This window comes from Musa acuminata, chromosome BXJ3-5 (assembly GCF_036884655.1).
Source record: "Musa acuminata AAA Group cultivar baxijiao chromosome BXJ3-5, Cavendish_Baxijiao_AAA, whole genome shotgun sequence".
NCBI lineage: Eukaryota > Viridiplantae > Streptophyta > Magnoliopsida > Zingiberales > Musaceae > Musa > Musa acuminata.
The window spans coordinates 41,421,042-41,435,316 of record NC_088353.1 but is presented as its reverse complement, the minus strand read 5'-3'; the positions used below and the strand labels follow the sequence as shown (position 1 = coordinate 41,435,316).

Here is a 14,275-nt window from a genome sequence, read left to right as displayed (position 1 = left end):
GCAGCAAGTGCAAGTGCAACTTTGTCAATATGAAAGTGCAAGAGACCCAAATTATCTTTCTTTCTTTTTTCTTCTTATTGACCTAAAAGGAGTCAACGAAGGTTTGCATGTCTCATGTGGAGTTGGTACTGTTCAACAGAAGACTTTGACGGTCAATAGCTCAGTCAACCGTTCCCTTCGGCTGTGAAGTGAAGGAAGCACTGTGTCTCCACCAGAACATGTTGGTCATGCATACAGACACAGTCTTCTCGCCGGTCAACTCCATTAAAACATGGAGATTGACATGGAAGGAGACTGTAAATGCTTGTAAGATCTCCAGGAGTTCACAGCCAATTTCCACGAAGATCACTGACAACATCTGGTGATCGACTTTTCTTTAATGCTATCTCAGTTATTTCCAATCTCACCAGGGATTGAGTCAATGCATTGAACAGTAGCCTTCGAGTCAATTTCCAGTCGACTGCAACCACAGACAAGGAGGGATAAAATAGTGAAGGAGGCCTTTGAACAACCCAAGAGGAAATAACGAAGAAGAAGCACGCGCACATTGTAATGTAATGACATATATCAAGTAGAATTCCATGGGCTTTCTCCTCTATAAATAACCTTACAACCATCCTCAACTGCAATCACCACCTCCTCCTCCCTTCCTCCCATACTCTGTTCTGCCGTTTGCTGGCATCCGCCAATGGAACTTCCACCATGGGTGATGTGCTCAACCATCATACTAGTGATTGTTTTTCTCAGAGCCCTCGCCGGCCGCCGCCGTAAGCTGAACCTGCCGCCGGGGCCGAGGTCATGGCCCATCATCGGCAATCTCAACCTCATTGGCTCCCTGCCCCATCGCTCCCTCCACGCCCTCTCCCAGAAATATGGCCCCATCATGTACCTCCGCTTCGGCTCCTTCCCCGTCGTCGTCGGCTCCTCCGTGGAGATGGCCAAGTTCTTCCTCAAGACCCACGACGTCTCCTTCGTCTCCCGCCCCAAGACCGCCGCCGGCAAGTACACCACCTACAACTACTCCGACATCACCTGGTCGCCCTACGGCCCCTACTGGCGGCAGGCGCGCAAGATGTGCCTGTTGGAGCTGTTCAGCGCCAAGAGGCTCGAGTCCTATGAGTACATACGAGTGGAGGAGGTACGGGCGCTGCTCCGGGACCTCTTCAAGTCGTCAGGGGGGATCGTCCTCCTCAAAGACCACCTCTCCACCGTCAGCCTCAACGTCATCAGCCGCATGGTGCTGGGGAAGAAGTACCTGGACAGGACCGAGGTTGCGGCGATCGTGTCGCCTGAGGAGTTCAAGGAGATGCTGGACGAGTTGTTCCTGCTCAACGGCGTCATGAACATCGGCGACTCCATACCGTGGCTCGACGGCCTAGACCTGCAGGGCTACATCCGGAGGATGAAGAAGTTAAGCAAAAAGTTTGACCGGTTCCTGGAGCACGTGCTGGACGAGCACAACGAGCGTCGGCAGCGCGAGGGGGAGGGATTCGTCGCCAGAGACATGGTGGACGTGCTCCTGCAGCTCGCGGACGATCCCAATTTGGATGTCAAGCTCGAGAGACATGGCGTCAAGGCCTTCACCCAGGTTAGTTTGTATGTTCGCCTTTGAATCCAATCTACCTCGTAGCTTACACGGTCTTTAATCTGTACTTGGACGTAACCACCAGGACCTGATCGCTGGCGGCACCGAGAGCTCCGCCGTGACCGTGGAATGGTCCATCTCGGAGCTCCTCATGCGCCCCGAGGTGCTCGAGAAGGCGACGGAGGAGCTGGACCGCGTCGTAGGCCGGGGGCGGTGGGTGGAGGAGAGGGACGTGTCCCGCCTGCCGTACGTGGAGGCCATCGTCAAGGAGACCATGCGGCTGCACCCGGTGGCGCCCATGCTCGTCCCCCGCCTCTCGCGCGAGCACACCACCGTCGATGGCTACGACATCCCCGCCGAGACGCGGGTGCTGGTCAGCGTGTGGGCCATCGGGCGCGATCCGTCGTTGTGGGACGCGCCGGAGGAATTCTGGCCGGAGCGGTTCGTCGGCAGCCAGATCGACGTCAAGGGGCACGACTTCGAGCTGCTGCCATTCGGGGCGGGGCGGCGGATGTGCCCCGGCTACAGCCTCGGCCTCAAGGTGATCCAGCTGAGCCTGGCCAACCTGCTGCACGGCTTCGAGTGGCGCCTGCCGGCCGGGATGAAGGCAGAGGAGCTGAGCATGGAGGAGATCTTTGGGCTGTCGACGCCTAGGAAAGTGCCGCTCGAGGTCGTCGTCAAGCCAAAGCTTTCCGCCCATCTCTATGGCGCCTGATGCTGCGCAGAGTCGGTGGGAGATGAATTCCATACCTACTCTGAATCTAAATAAGCATGTCACGTGTTGGTGTGTCAGTATCTTTATGGGGAATGGATCGATCTACAATAAGAACATAGAGATGAGTTGTATGGAAAGATATAGGATGAAATGACTGTGTTGGAGATTTAGGAGAACGAAAATGGTAAAAACTGGATTCAAAGTTATATATATTAATTTGAAATAAGAAATAAATATGTTTACGAAATGAGAGTGATTTGATGAGAATATCTATAATTTGTTTATCTATGATATAATACTTTATTATTATAACTCTCTCTAGCTATGGAATCGTCATGGTCAAATGAAAAGCTCAAATAGTGACCCAACAGGTATAATTTTGATCAAATTCGATCCCGTTGAAGATAAAAGTTACTTTATAGTTAGATTCAATGGCATTCATGGTAAGAGATCATTAATGGATAGGATTTAGTTACATTAGAGATAAAAGGATCCTCATTGTTGGATCCGATAGCATTTATAGTAAGGGATGCTTAATGGCTGGATTTAGTTATACTGGAGAACAAATGATGCTTAATGATCGGATTTAATCCCACTAGAGATAAATAACACTTGATTCGACCGGAGGTAAGGGACTCTTCATGGCTAAATTCAACTTCATCACATATAAATGATGCTTCATAATCATATTCAGCTGGAGGTAAAGGATGCTTCACAATCTAATCCAACTCTATTAGAGATATGATGCTCCATAGTTAGACTCAGCCTTGTCGAATATAAAGGATGCTTTATGATTGGATTCTACTATATTGAAGATAAAAAGATACTTAATAACTGAATTTGGTCATATTAGAGGTAAGAGATGTTTCATGATTAGATTCAATCACATAGGAGGTAAGGGATACTTAATAGTTAGATTTGCTTGTATACAAGGTTTTTATAATCGGATACAATCACATCATAAGGGGAGTAGATTCGGCTATGCCATCTAGATTTTGTAGATTTCTATATGCCACTTATTGTAATTGCCTATGAGCCATTTTGATTGTCACTATGTCCAATTTTATTCAATTTATAATTATTTAAAATTATTACTCAAACATTTAATCTTCAATACCTAATCCGGGGCTTCTACGTGACCCATCAATCAAATAGATAGGAAAACTAAAGATCACGTTGTGGAGACTAAATGATGCTTGACCCTTACAAAAGGGAGCTTTGAGCATCCATTCTTTTCTAAATAAGAAATAAGAAATTACATAGAGTTATATCATAGATAAAGTATTATGGCATAATAGTTAGATCTCTTAATAATATACTTTATTATTATAACTCTATTAAGGCTCAAATAGTGACCCATGAATTATAATAATAAAGTATTATATCATAGATAAAGTATTATGCCATGAAATAGAAAATTACACCTGTTGGGATCGAAATAAGAAATAAATCCTATCCATTAATGATCTCTTACCACCACCTGATAGTCTCTCGGAGACTATGCCATGACGATTCCACCTGTTGGATCACTATTTGAGCTTTTCATTTGGCCTAATACAGCCTAAACTTGGGCCCAATTGGCCTTTAATTAAGTTGACCAAATTTCAACCTAATTATGCCTAAAACCTACTTCGATCTAGACAATTATTATAAAGCTAATCAAATGTTGTCCGGCATGTCATTGGTTTATCGATGCTTCATCTGATTCTTCGGTGCATCGTCCTCTCTTGCGGCCTATTGCCCAATCGGCCAATTGACCTCCACAACTCCGATTTTCTTGACGTAATTTTCGCTCTTCTTGGCCCGATGCTTGAACTCATGGCTCAAAGCCTTCTGCCGATACGTTGACCGATCCTCCGGCTTGACGTCCAATCTTCTAACATGTTCCACTCCGGCCCAATATGATTCCTCATGCTTTAATTATCTTTCCTAATTGAAGCTAGTCATGCGTCACTCAAAATACAGATTAGATCACAAACATATCAATTGATTTCATCATCAATATCTAAGATTCAACACCTTTTTCTTTCTCTAAAGAATGATAGTGACCCTCCTTTTAACATCAAACTATTATCATAAGATTTAGATTTTATAGAACCCCTACAAAACCTCGTCATATTCCAACACTAAGTTTATAATAGACTCAAACTCATATAAAGATTGGTTGCATAATCAAACACCTTATACAACCTGAATTTGCATTAACATATCAAAATAAAAGGATCAAGTTAAAACTCAAATGGAAAGATAAAAATAGGAAAGAGAGACAGAGGGACGAAATAGAAAAGTCAAAAATTGGAAAGAATGGTTGACTCCTATACTTATGAATAACATATTTGATCAATCGGTAAGACTAATTATTTTTTAAGTAAAGGTTATCACATCTTGAGAATTAGATCTCATTCAGGAGGAGGACTCTCTAAGTTGTCTTTCATATATCATGAGCATTACTTACAAAATAGTATTAGGGGCATGCTAGATATCATCACTATGATGCTCAAGTTAAAGATTCTTGATGGTAAGTGCTATTTTGAGTGCTTCGAGCAATGGGAGACACTTTGTCTATGAAGGCTATGTTGAGCACATCGTATACTTATGATGCACCAAGTGCGAGGAGATATGTTAAACATGAAGACTATTGTTTGTGTTGCATGATTTACCTAATTATGGTGCATTGAAAATAAGAAGATGCATTGGTCATAAACCCCTCACTAGATGCATCACATGTTTTACTCGATTAGGGCACATCAAATGTAGAGAGATACATTAGTTGTAAAGGCTGCATTGGGTGTGATGCACTTTTTACTCACTTAGAGTGCATCAAACATGTTGATTAGAGCATTTTAGCATACTCATATGGTTTATTGGATTAGAAAGTATGGGATGTAAGGAGACGCATTGGCCATAAAGGTCATAGTAGGCACACCACATAATTTGCTCAATTATGGTCCATCAAGCACAAGGAGACATGCTAGAGCATTAAAGCTAACATGATTTACCTAAGCGAGAGACATGAGATGCAAAAAGGCACATGAGAGAATTGAAGCTCAACCATGTGGTTTACTTATTTAGAGAGCATGAGACACATTAGTTATAAAAGTCATAATGGGTGACTTGGAGTGTGGGAGGACACATTAGAATGTTAAAACATACCCATATAATTTTCTAACTATGGAGTATGGGATATGGGGAAACACATTAGAGTACTATGATATGTTAGAGCATTAGAGTGTGCCCACATAGTTTACTTAGTTATGAAATACGAGTCAAGGAGACACATTAAAATATTAGAGTATGCCCGTATGCTTAACTTTGTTAGGGATCATAAGATATAAGGAAACATGTCCATTTAGAGAGCACGAGACACATTAGCCATGAAAGTCATAATAGGTGACTTGAGTGTGAGAGGACACATTAGAATATTAGAGTGTACCCATATGATTTTCTAACTAAGGAGTATGAGACATGGGGAAACATATCAGAATACTAGAGCATAGCCACATGGTTTACTCAATTACGAAACATAAGATATAGGGAGATACATTGGCCATGCAGGTGTTGTTAAGCGCATCAAGTGTAGAGGACATGTTAGAGTGTTAGAGCGTGGCCATATGGTTTACTTGGTTATGGAACATAGGTCAAGGAGACACATTAAAATATTAGAGTATGCCCATATGCTTAACTTGGTTAGGGATTATGAGATACAAGAAAATATATTGGCTATAAAGGATGCATTCTATGTATTGAACATGTGAGGACATGTTAAAATATCAGAGTATGCCCACATGGTTTATCTGATTATGAAGCATGGGATGTAAGAAGACACATTGGATGCAAAAGCTCAATCAAGCACATCACGTGATTTGCTCAGCTACGTCATATTAAGTATGGGGAGATGTGCTAGAATATCATAGCATGCCCATATGGTTTACTTGGTTAGAGAGCAAGTGGTACGGAAAGACATCTACGAGAATTGGAGTTTGTCCGTATGGTTTACCTAGTTATGGGGTATGTGACATGGTGAGATGCATTGGTCACAAATCATAATAGGTGACTCAAGCACGAGAGACACATTATAACACTAAAACATACTCACATGATTTATCTAATTAGTGATTGCATAGGACATGAGGCAACATGTTAGAACATTGGAATATGGTTATATGATTTATCCAATTCGAGAGTATAAGGTATACGGAGATGCATTGGCCACAAAGGTAGTGTTAAGTGCATCGAGCATGAAAGGACATATTAGAGCATTATTACAACGTACCCATATATTTACTCGGTTAGGGAGCATGGGACAAAGAGATGCAATAAAGCATTAGAGTATGCTTGTTTTACCTAGTTAAGCATCATGGGATCTGAGGAGATACGTTGATTACAAGTTCATATTTGATACATCAAGTATGTGAGAATACATTAGAGTTTTAGGACATGCTCATATGATTTACCCAATAAAAAAGCATGGGATATAAAGAGATACGTTGCTCGTGAAAGTCACATCAGGCACATCATATAGTTTGCAGGTTAGGGTATGTTGAGTATTAGGAGATGCATTAGAGTATCAAAGCATACTCATATAGTTTATCTAGTTGGGAAGCATGGGATATAGGTAGACTCTCATGCCTAAAATGACTCTTCTTCCTTCTGGTAGAGAAACCCTCTTAACCTTCTTCCTTTAAGCTATAGGCAATCCTTTTTCCTCCTCTGGCAAATCAAAATTTTTCTATCTCTAAGTAGTGGTGGTGATCTTCCTTCTAATATCAAATTGTTACTATTAGAATTAGTCATTGTCCTAAGTGATGAGATCAAGTTGACCTTACCAAGTTTCCAAAGGTTGTCACATCTTAAGAACTGAATTTCCAAGGAGATAGATATCTCCTTTTTCCTCTTTATATCCTTGTCGATCTTAACAATTAATATTACATTGAAAAAACTCTAATTGGCATGATTTTTTTTAAGAATAAATGATGAAGGCGAGATTTGGACCTTACGATAAACTATCATAATTTTTACTAGTTAAACTAGTTGACATCTTAAAAAATATGTTAGTTAAGATTTTGATCCCCCGGTAAGCGAGTTTGATAATTGATATGAATATGTTTAGGAAGATAAACCCTGACACTTTTCTTGCCTAGTGATGGTGATATTAATGAGATAAACAATTTTTTTTGGGATTGTTCCACTTCAATGTGAGAATCTCAAGAATATCAAGCTGTGGCTTCTTTCATATGATCTAAATGATGATCATCTTCGGGCACTGACTCATAGAACTCAGAGGTTCACAAAGAATGCTAGCTCATGAAAGATCAAACACCATGATTCAAGCATGCTCTGCTGCTGCTGCTGTTCTAAAATGAGAAGACAATCCCTGGATACAATGAATCAGTCCAGTTACATCTCAGCAGGCATTGATGGATGGAGAAGAAGGCATGCTGCTCTTTCTATGTTCCCAATCCATTCCAAGGATATCTCAACAACCATATCAGCATTGCATCAACAATGAATCTGGCACTTGCAATCCATTCCATATGAAGAGTCCCAGCAGCATCTTTTGGTGGCAAGGTGAATGAGTCCTGGAACAATGATGGTGGTATATTTCTCTGACATGTTGATCTGGTTGGATTTAGCTTTATTGGTTGTCACTTGATTTGCCAACACACTGCATCTTTCTTGTGTCTCAATCCTTCTTTTTTGTGTGATTACCTGTTCTTTATCCAATCAAATTGATTGGCAAGTACAGAAGGATCATAAAATTGATTAGAGTTTCATGTTTCTGAACTTTGCTGATCAATCTTTACAAGGACACACACACAGTCTCACTCTTGTCTCTCTGACAATGACACCTCAATTCTCCATCTTGCATGAATCCAGAACCACATAAACCTCTTTCTCTTTCTCGTCGTTAGCACAGCTCAGCTCGCAGCTTCTGCGATGCTCTGCAGAGAAGGACGCCACTGTCGGGCCCTCGCTGCCATCTGCGTGCCGCTCCTTTGCCGATCCCTCTCCTGCTTCGCCACCTGCCTCACCACGTGAACACAGAAAGCATTGAGAACAGAGCTGATGCTCCTGCTCTGTCGAATCCGAACTCGGCAAAGAACAGAAGGTAATCTACCTGATCGTTTGTTCTGTGCTGTTGGCACTTGTTAAGCTTCTCCTGCTTCCTCGCCCTCAGAGCCATGGTGACCTCTGTCCGAGAAAGAATCAGTGGACGTTCACTGTCAGGCCAAATCAGAAGGCTAAGCAAGCGAGAAGGGATTACAAGGAGCGGATTGGAACCTTGGGAGGTGACCAGCCGATACACTTGGCCGAGCAAGAGCACGTCCTTGGGCTTAAGCAGCCTCACGCGCGTCAACCGGACGACGCCGCCGCCGCCGTCCCCCCGCTCCTCGGAGACGCAGAGCGTGACGAGGGCCACGTGGTAGCCCGGGTTGCTCTTCATCACGTCCGCGGCGCTCATCGGCCAGTAAAGCTGCTCCTCCCTCCCACCCGGGTGCTGAATCACCACCGCCTCCGGTGCTTGGCAGTTCCCCATCCTTCTCCTCTCTTCACAGGAACGAAAAGAGGAAGTGGGATGATGAGAAGAGGCGAGTCTCAAAACACAGGAATATATAGTGCAGTGGCAAGCAGCACACAGAGGCATCATCTCCTGCAGGTGGCAGCAGCACACACAGGCGCGAGATTCTTCCTGTCATGAGGGGCCACATTACCAAGAAGAACATAAGACGGTGAAACACTGATAGAGAAGTAACCTCGTCGCTTTCTTCTCCTCACCAGCGCATGGAATGGGACTTGGGGTGTTCTTGAGGGGGCAAAAGCTACACCCTCCTGTTGCCTAAAGGGAGATTGCTTCCTGTCCTTGTTCTTGTTCTTTTGGTGTTGCCTCTGGGCACCAGGCAGCAGTCAGTCTCTGCTGGTTGTTGCCCTTATCACTCACTACTGTCTGCAAGAAACATAAGCTCATTACCTTCATTGTTTGTTGACGATCCAAAGGTGCCTATCTCTTCCACAAAGTTTATGTTATTCTAGGGAGCAGGATAGAGATATCCTAAACATACTTCAGATGGATTCTCCTTTTGGGGAACCCTTTAGGCATAATTGTCGTCTTGGGGAGAACAAGGTCAGTTGCCAATGTCATCTTGTTCCTCATATCTTCCAAAGTGGGCAAGAACAGAGTTCAGATCATGTTTGGGCCCACTTGAAAAAGAAGCAGGATTTTTGAATGCCACAAAGCACTGGAATGAATTGAAGGTAATTCTGTATTGAATGATCCTATAGCTGTAACAATCCGATTTGATGAGATAATTGATCTGTTAACTTCATTGAATCTAAATCATTGATCCAAGATGTCAGATCATGTTTGGGCCCACTTGAACAGAGTGTTTCTCCTTAAACACTCTGCTTGTTATGAACAAAGGAAGAGGATGGAGATCTAAGAAAAGCTGGAGTCCTTTGAATCACAAGAGTACAATTGGTGCATTGTGGAGCTCCATCTGTGGCAACCACCACTGAGAGAAATGGAGGAGATGATGTGGTTGAGAGATTATGGTGGGATGCATGCAGAAGTTTCTCCTTGGTATTAAAGACTACATTGTTATTTTGCACATGAATTGTAGCAAGAAGGCTCTTCTTTTTGACTCTGGTAAAAGTCAAACTGTGGATGGCTTCTACCCACAGAGACTTTGAACTCTGTGTTGCATCCAATATGTTCACTAGAGATTTGTTGCAGAGTTTGATAATTGAATGTTTACACTTCAAATTTTGTACATCTTTCCAAACAAAATCTAGTCAACCCACAACAGTTACTGATGACTAGTTTTGATTTAGTAGGAGAGTGAAAAATATAAACAGAGTGTTACTAAAATCACTTGGGGAAGTCAATAATGAACAATCAAAATCACTTGCCAAATGCTGTAAGATTCAGATGAAGCTTGACAGCCACAAGAAAGAAAGAAAGATCATGGAGGAGATTGGATGAAAGAAAACAGAAAAAGAGAAAAAGAAATGATGTATAGCAGACTATAATTCTGAGATTTCTTTATTTACCTCCACTTGAATCCAAAATAACAGATGATTCTGATTGATTAATCCAGAATTAGTAAGACTCCTTATTCAACTTGAAGAGTTGTGGACAGTTTAGATAGGTTTTATTAGTTCTATGATACTGAACAGTAATAGAAGACATTCAAAGTAGGTTTGCATGCCATTATATTGAAACATCTTCATGAAAGAAAAAAGAAAAGGCAAAGATTCTGATGCACAGAAACATATGAAAGACTAATTCAGCAGTTCATACATAGCAGATATGAGTAGTTATCTGTAAAATTTGGCATGAACATTCAAGATCAACTGGTATGCTGAAGAAAGCCTCACCAATAACAGACAGTGAAATTGATCTATTTTAAGAACTTGCAAAAGAAATCCACAATGCAGTAAAAAATAAAACCTGCCAATAACAACTAGTAAGACAATCTTAAGGAGAAGTACCTTCACCTCCAATTCAACATTAATCACAGTTTCAAACAAAACTAAAATATCATCATTGAGAAGCAAAACAACAAACTAGATAAATAGGAAAACATGTTTTGCAAGCCACAAATAAACAAAAATCAGATATCAACAGTAACAAGTGAATGAAACAGCCTATATCAAATGCAAACAATCCATTCTGTTTGATATATGGGATGTTCATTTTTTATGGACATGTTCTAGACATATTGGATGTATGTAATGGATTAGATCACCTTGTAACGTAGCCTGCCAAATTATGGGATCAAGAGCTTAAGAACTGCTAAAACGACCTTTTTCAGTCTAACACGATTTCCAGGGTAAACACTTGGAGAAATTCAAACTGTTTCATTAACTGAAAATGACATATCAAACTCCTTTCTACATTGTTGAAAGAACCTTATGTTACAACATTCACTTACAAGATTTGGAATTGTTATGATGAGTTGATAACCATCCAAATGAATTCATGTTTTACAACAAGCAATCACCACCAGGAATCAAGACAGGAAAGTACAACAAGCAAATCACATAACACACATGAATTTATGTGGTAATGCACCAGCTTCATGGAGCCCCTGCAAAAAGTTCTTTCACCATATTACTGAAATCTGAATACAGTGCTTGATGTAGTTTTTTTGTCCTCCAAACATGTTTTACATATTAAAAACCCAAAATCTGCAATATGGAAATGCCTTGGGCTCATAGAATTATGGTGAACATCTGACTATAAGTTACCTAACATTTGCACATTTTTCCGAAGTAGTAAAAATTCCATGGAAATCATTATTTTAACCAGCTTAAAATTAGATGTTAGAAAATTAGATAGTACTACCAAAAGCCCAAAAGGTAAACATCATGATAGAAAAGCAAACATACAAGTGATTTAATTTTAATGTGCTTGTTTTCTGACATGAAACACAAATTTCAGTCACATATCGTGACTTCCCATAGAGTCGGAGGATCACTAGACTGGATCCATGGTCATGAAACAGAGACTGCAAGCATTCCAAACCAACTAGGATACTTGACAGCATTTCAATGACCCTCCCGAGGAATATGTGAAATTAAATAAATATGATATACTATCATATGCAGATATTTTATACTCGGGTTCCCCACTTCATATGTAAGACCATGAACTTGCCATGACAATTCCTTTAACAATGATATAATCCAGTTCGATTAGAAAATGGGCTATAATGATTAGACTTTGACAAACCTGATCTAGTCGCAATTGCCATTGCAAAACAACAAATTTTGGCGAGAGAACAAATTGGGGCTTGACGATCTTGTAGTGACAATGAGGAACACCAAGAGAAGAATTGAAATAAAAGAAGGCAGCTGATTGTGAAAGTACATTGCAAAACAATAAATTTTGGCAAGGGCGCAAATTGGGGACTTGATGATCTTGTAGTGAGAATGAGGAACACCAAGAGAAGACTAGGAAAAAAAAAGGAAGATGATTGTGAAAGTATAATTTATAGCCTAAGAGGAGCATATGCCACAATTCTTTTCTTTTTCTTTCTTTTTTGTTTTCATGGAAAGAATAATTCCTAAAAATACAGCCAAAATGGTCAAACAGATTTACAATCAGAGCATGATATAGTTCCAAAAATTAATTATGAATATGCTATTTAGTATATTTCCAAAGAATGACTTGATTTTCTTTATAGAAATTAGAAATAACTTTTATGAACCTCATATTCAAGGATCTCAACATGCTTTTGTTTGTGTCCTTGAGTAGTGATTATCAATTATTTACCTTCAAAAATATAAACTATTTATTCCATAAGATGAATGATTTCATTACAATCCAATAGAGAGTTCATCAAGATGAAATTCTGCAATATGCTGCAAACACTGAAGAACACCAAGAAAACTGAAATTTGATATATGTAAGTTTCAGAATTCTTGAATTCCAGTATGCTTCATCAATCTGTGATCTTAATTCTTAACACAGCACTGTATGATCGCGTCCACCTAAAGGCCCTAAACCAATTCAAAATTATGTCAAGCACCCAAAAGACACTAACCTGAATATCATCGAAGAGTAGAGGATTGTCAAGATGAAATATTGAGAGTAAGATGAAAATCCCATACTAGTTCAATATGACAGTGAATAAAACATATAATCACTGATCTAATTTAGGCTTCAAGTTCAATAACTTCTTCTTATAATATAAAGTTAAATATTAATCAAGCATGGAGAGGTTGCGAAATTGAAATTCAGGAAGTACAATACAAAGCCCAAACAAGTTTAACATAATACTACTAACAAAAGCGAAATCACTGATCTACTTTACGCTTAAAGGTCAATAGGTTACTAGCTTGTCTCTACCACATAAAGAAAAGACTTTGACATCGCAATGCAATCGCAGACACTTACTTATGTACCTCAAGCTTCAGAACGGCTGCCGAGAGGGAAGGAGAAGATCTCCCAAAGCCGATGTCCATGGCATACCCTGAGACGGGGAGCTTGAGATCCCGGAGAACGGAGCAATGGAGCAATGGGGCACCCAGGAATAGGGCGGGAACTCCTCCGGAGGCTCCACGCCTTCCTTCCGGACCGCGTCGCATAGCTGGGAGTGGACGTGGAGGAGGGCGCCGGAGGGGGTGGGGGAGAGGAAGAGAATGCTGACGTCGGCGGCGGACGAGGAAGGGAAGGCGCCGACGGAAGAGAGGGCGAGAGGGAGGGGGTCGAGTCGGCCGCCTTCTTCATATTTAATCACATAACATGGCGTACTGCAGTCAAAAGAAACCTTATCAATAATGACAAGATCAACATTGTTCATCCATAGGATTTGAGCTTCACTAATGGAGACCTCAACAATACCTGATCGAAAGATCTCTAATCACGAGTGCACTTTGATCCGGAAATAAAGAGAAGACCGGTGAAGCAGAAGGCAGTTGGTAAGCCTTTTAACTGAGAGGAGCGCAGGCGACAGCTATATGTACACAGCCTCATCTTGGTTTCTTCCCATAGCGATCCTCATCTTTCTCCAAGACTGAAGCGGAAGTGGAGGTGAAATCCTCCCCGGGCAAGTTCTGGGACGCCATCCGTGGCTCCACCGACCTCTTCCCCAACATCTTCCCTGAGCAGTACCAGTCCATCGAAGTCGTCCAAGGCGACGGCAAGAGCGCTGGTTCCATCCGCCTCTTGAAATACGCCCAAGGTGATCTCTCTCTCTCTCTCTCTCTAGATATATTTCACGTAGAATTAATTGTCGTTGCGATTTGGCAGGAGTTCCAGTAGTTACGTTAGCGAAGGAGAAGATTAAGTGGACGGCGCGAACAAGCAGGTCTCCTACGGCGTGATCGACGGCGAGATAGCGAGCTTCTACAAGACCTTCACGGCCGCCATGAAGGTGGAGGCCAGTGGCGGCGGTGGAAGCTTGGTGAAGTGGTGCATGAAGTACGTGAAGGTGAACGAAGAGATCCCTGAACCAGACATCACCAATGAG

General features: G+C 41.6%; 2 protein-coding genes across 2 annotated transcripts; one reads left to right on the top strand and one right to left on the bottom strand.

Moving 5' to 3' along the window:
- The first annotated feature begins 603 nt into the window (after positions 1–603).
- LOC135638964 (trimethyltridecatetraene synthase-like) lies at positions 604–2,567 on the top strand. The gene is made up of 2 exons (XM_065152600.1): positions 604–1,588; positions 1,671–2,567. Exons 1-2 carry the CDS (start codon positions 689–691, stop codon positions 2,298–2,300), a joined length of 1,530 nt encoding a protein of 509 aa, XP_065008672.1. The 5' UTR covers positions 604–688; the 3' UTR covers positions 2,301–2,567.
- Positions 2,568–8,196: 5,629 nt separating this feature from the next.
- Positions 8,197–8,949, bottom strand: LOC135637939 (uncharacterized). Its single transcript, XM_065150831.1, has 3 exons — positions 8,583–8,949; positions 8,419–8,492; positions 8,197–8,323 (listed from the first exon to the last, which is right to left on the bottom strand). Exons 1-3 carry the CDS (start codon positions 8,947–8,949, stop codon positions 8,219–8,221), a joined length of 546 nt encoding a protein of 181 aa, XP_065006903.1. The 3' UTR covers positions 8,197–8,218.
- Between the last annotated feature and the right edge of the window lie 5,326 nt (positions 8,950–14,275).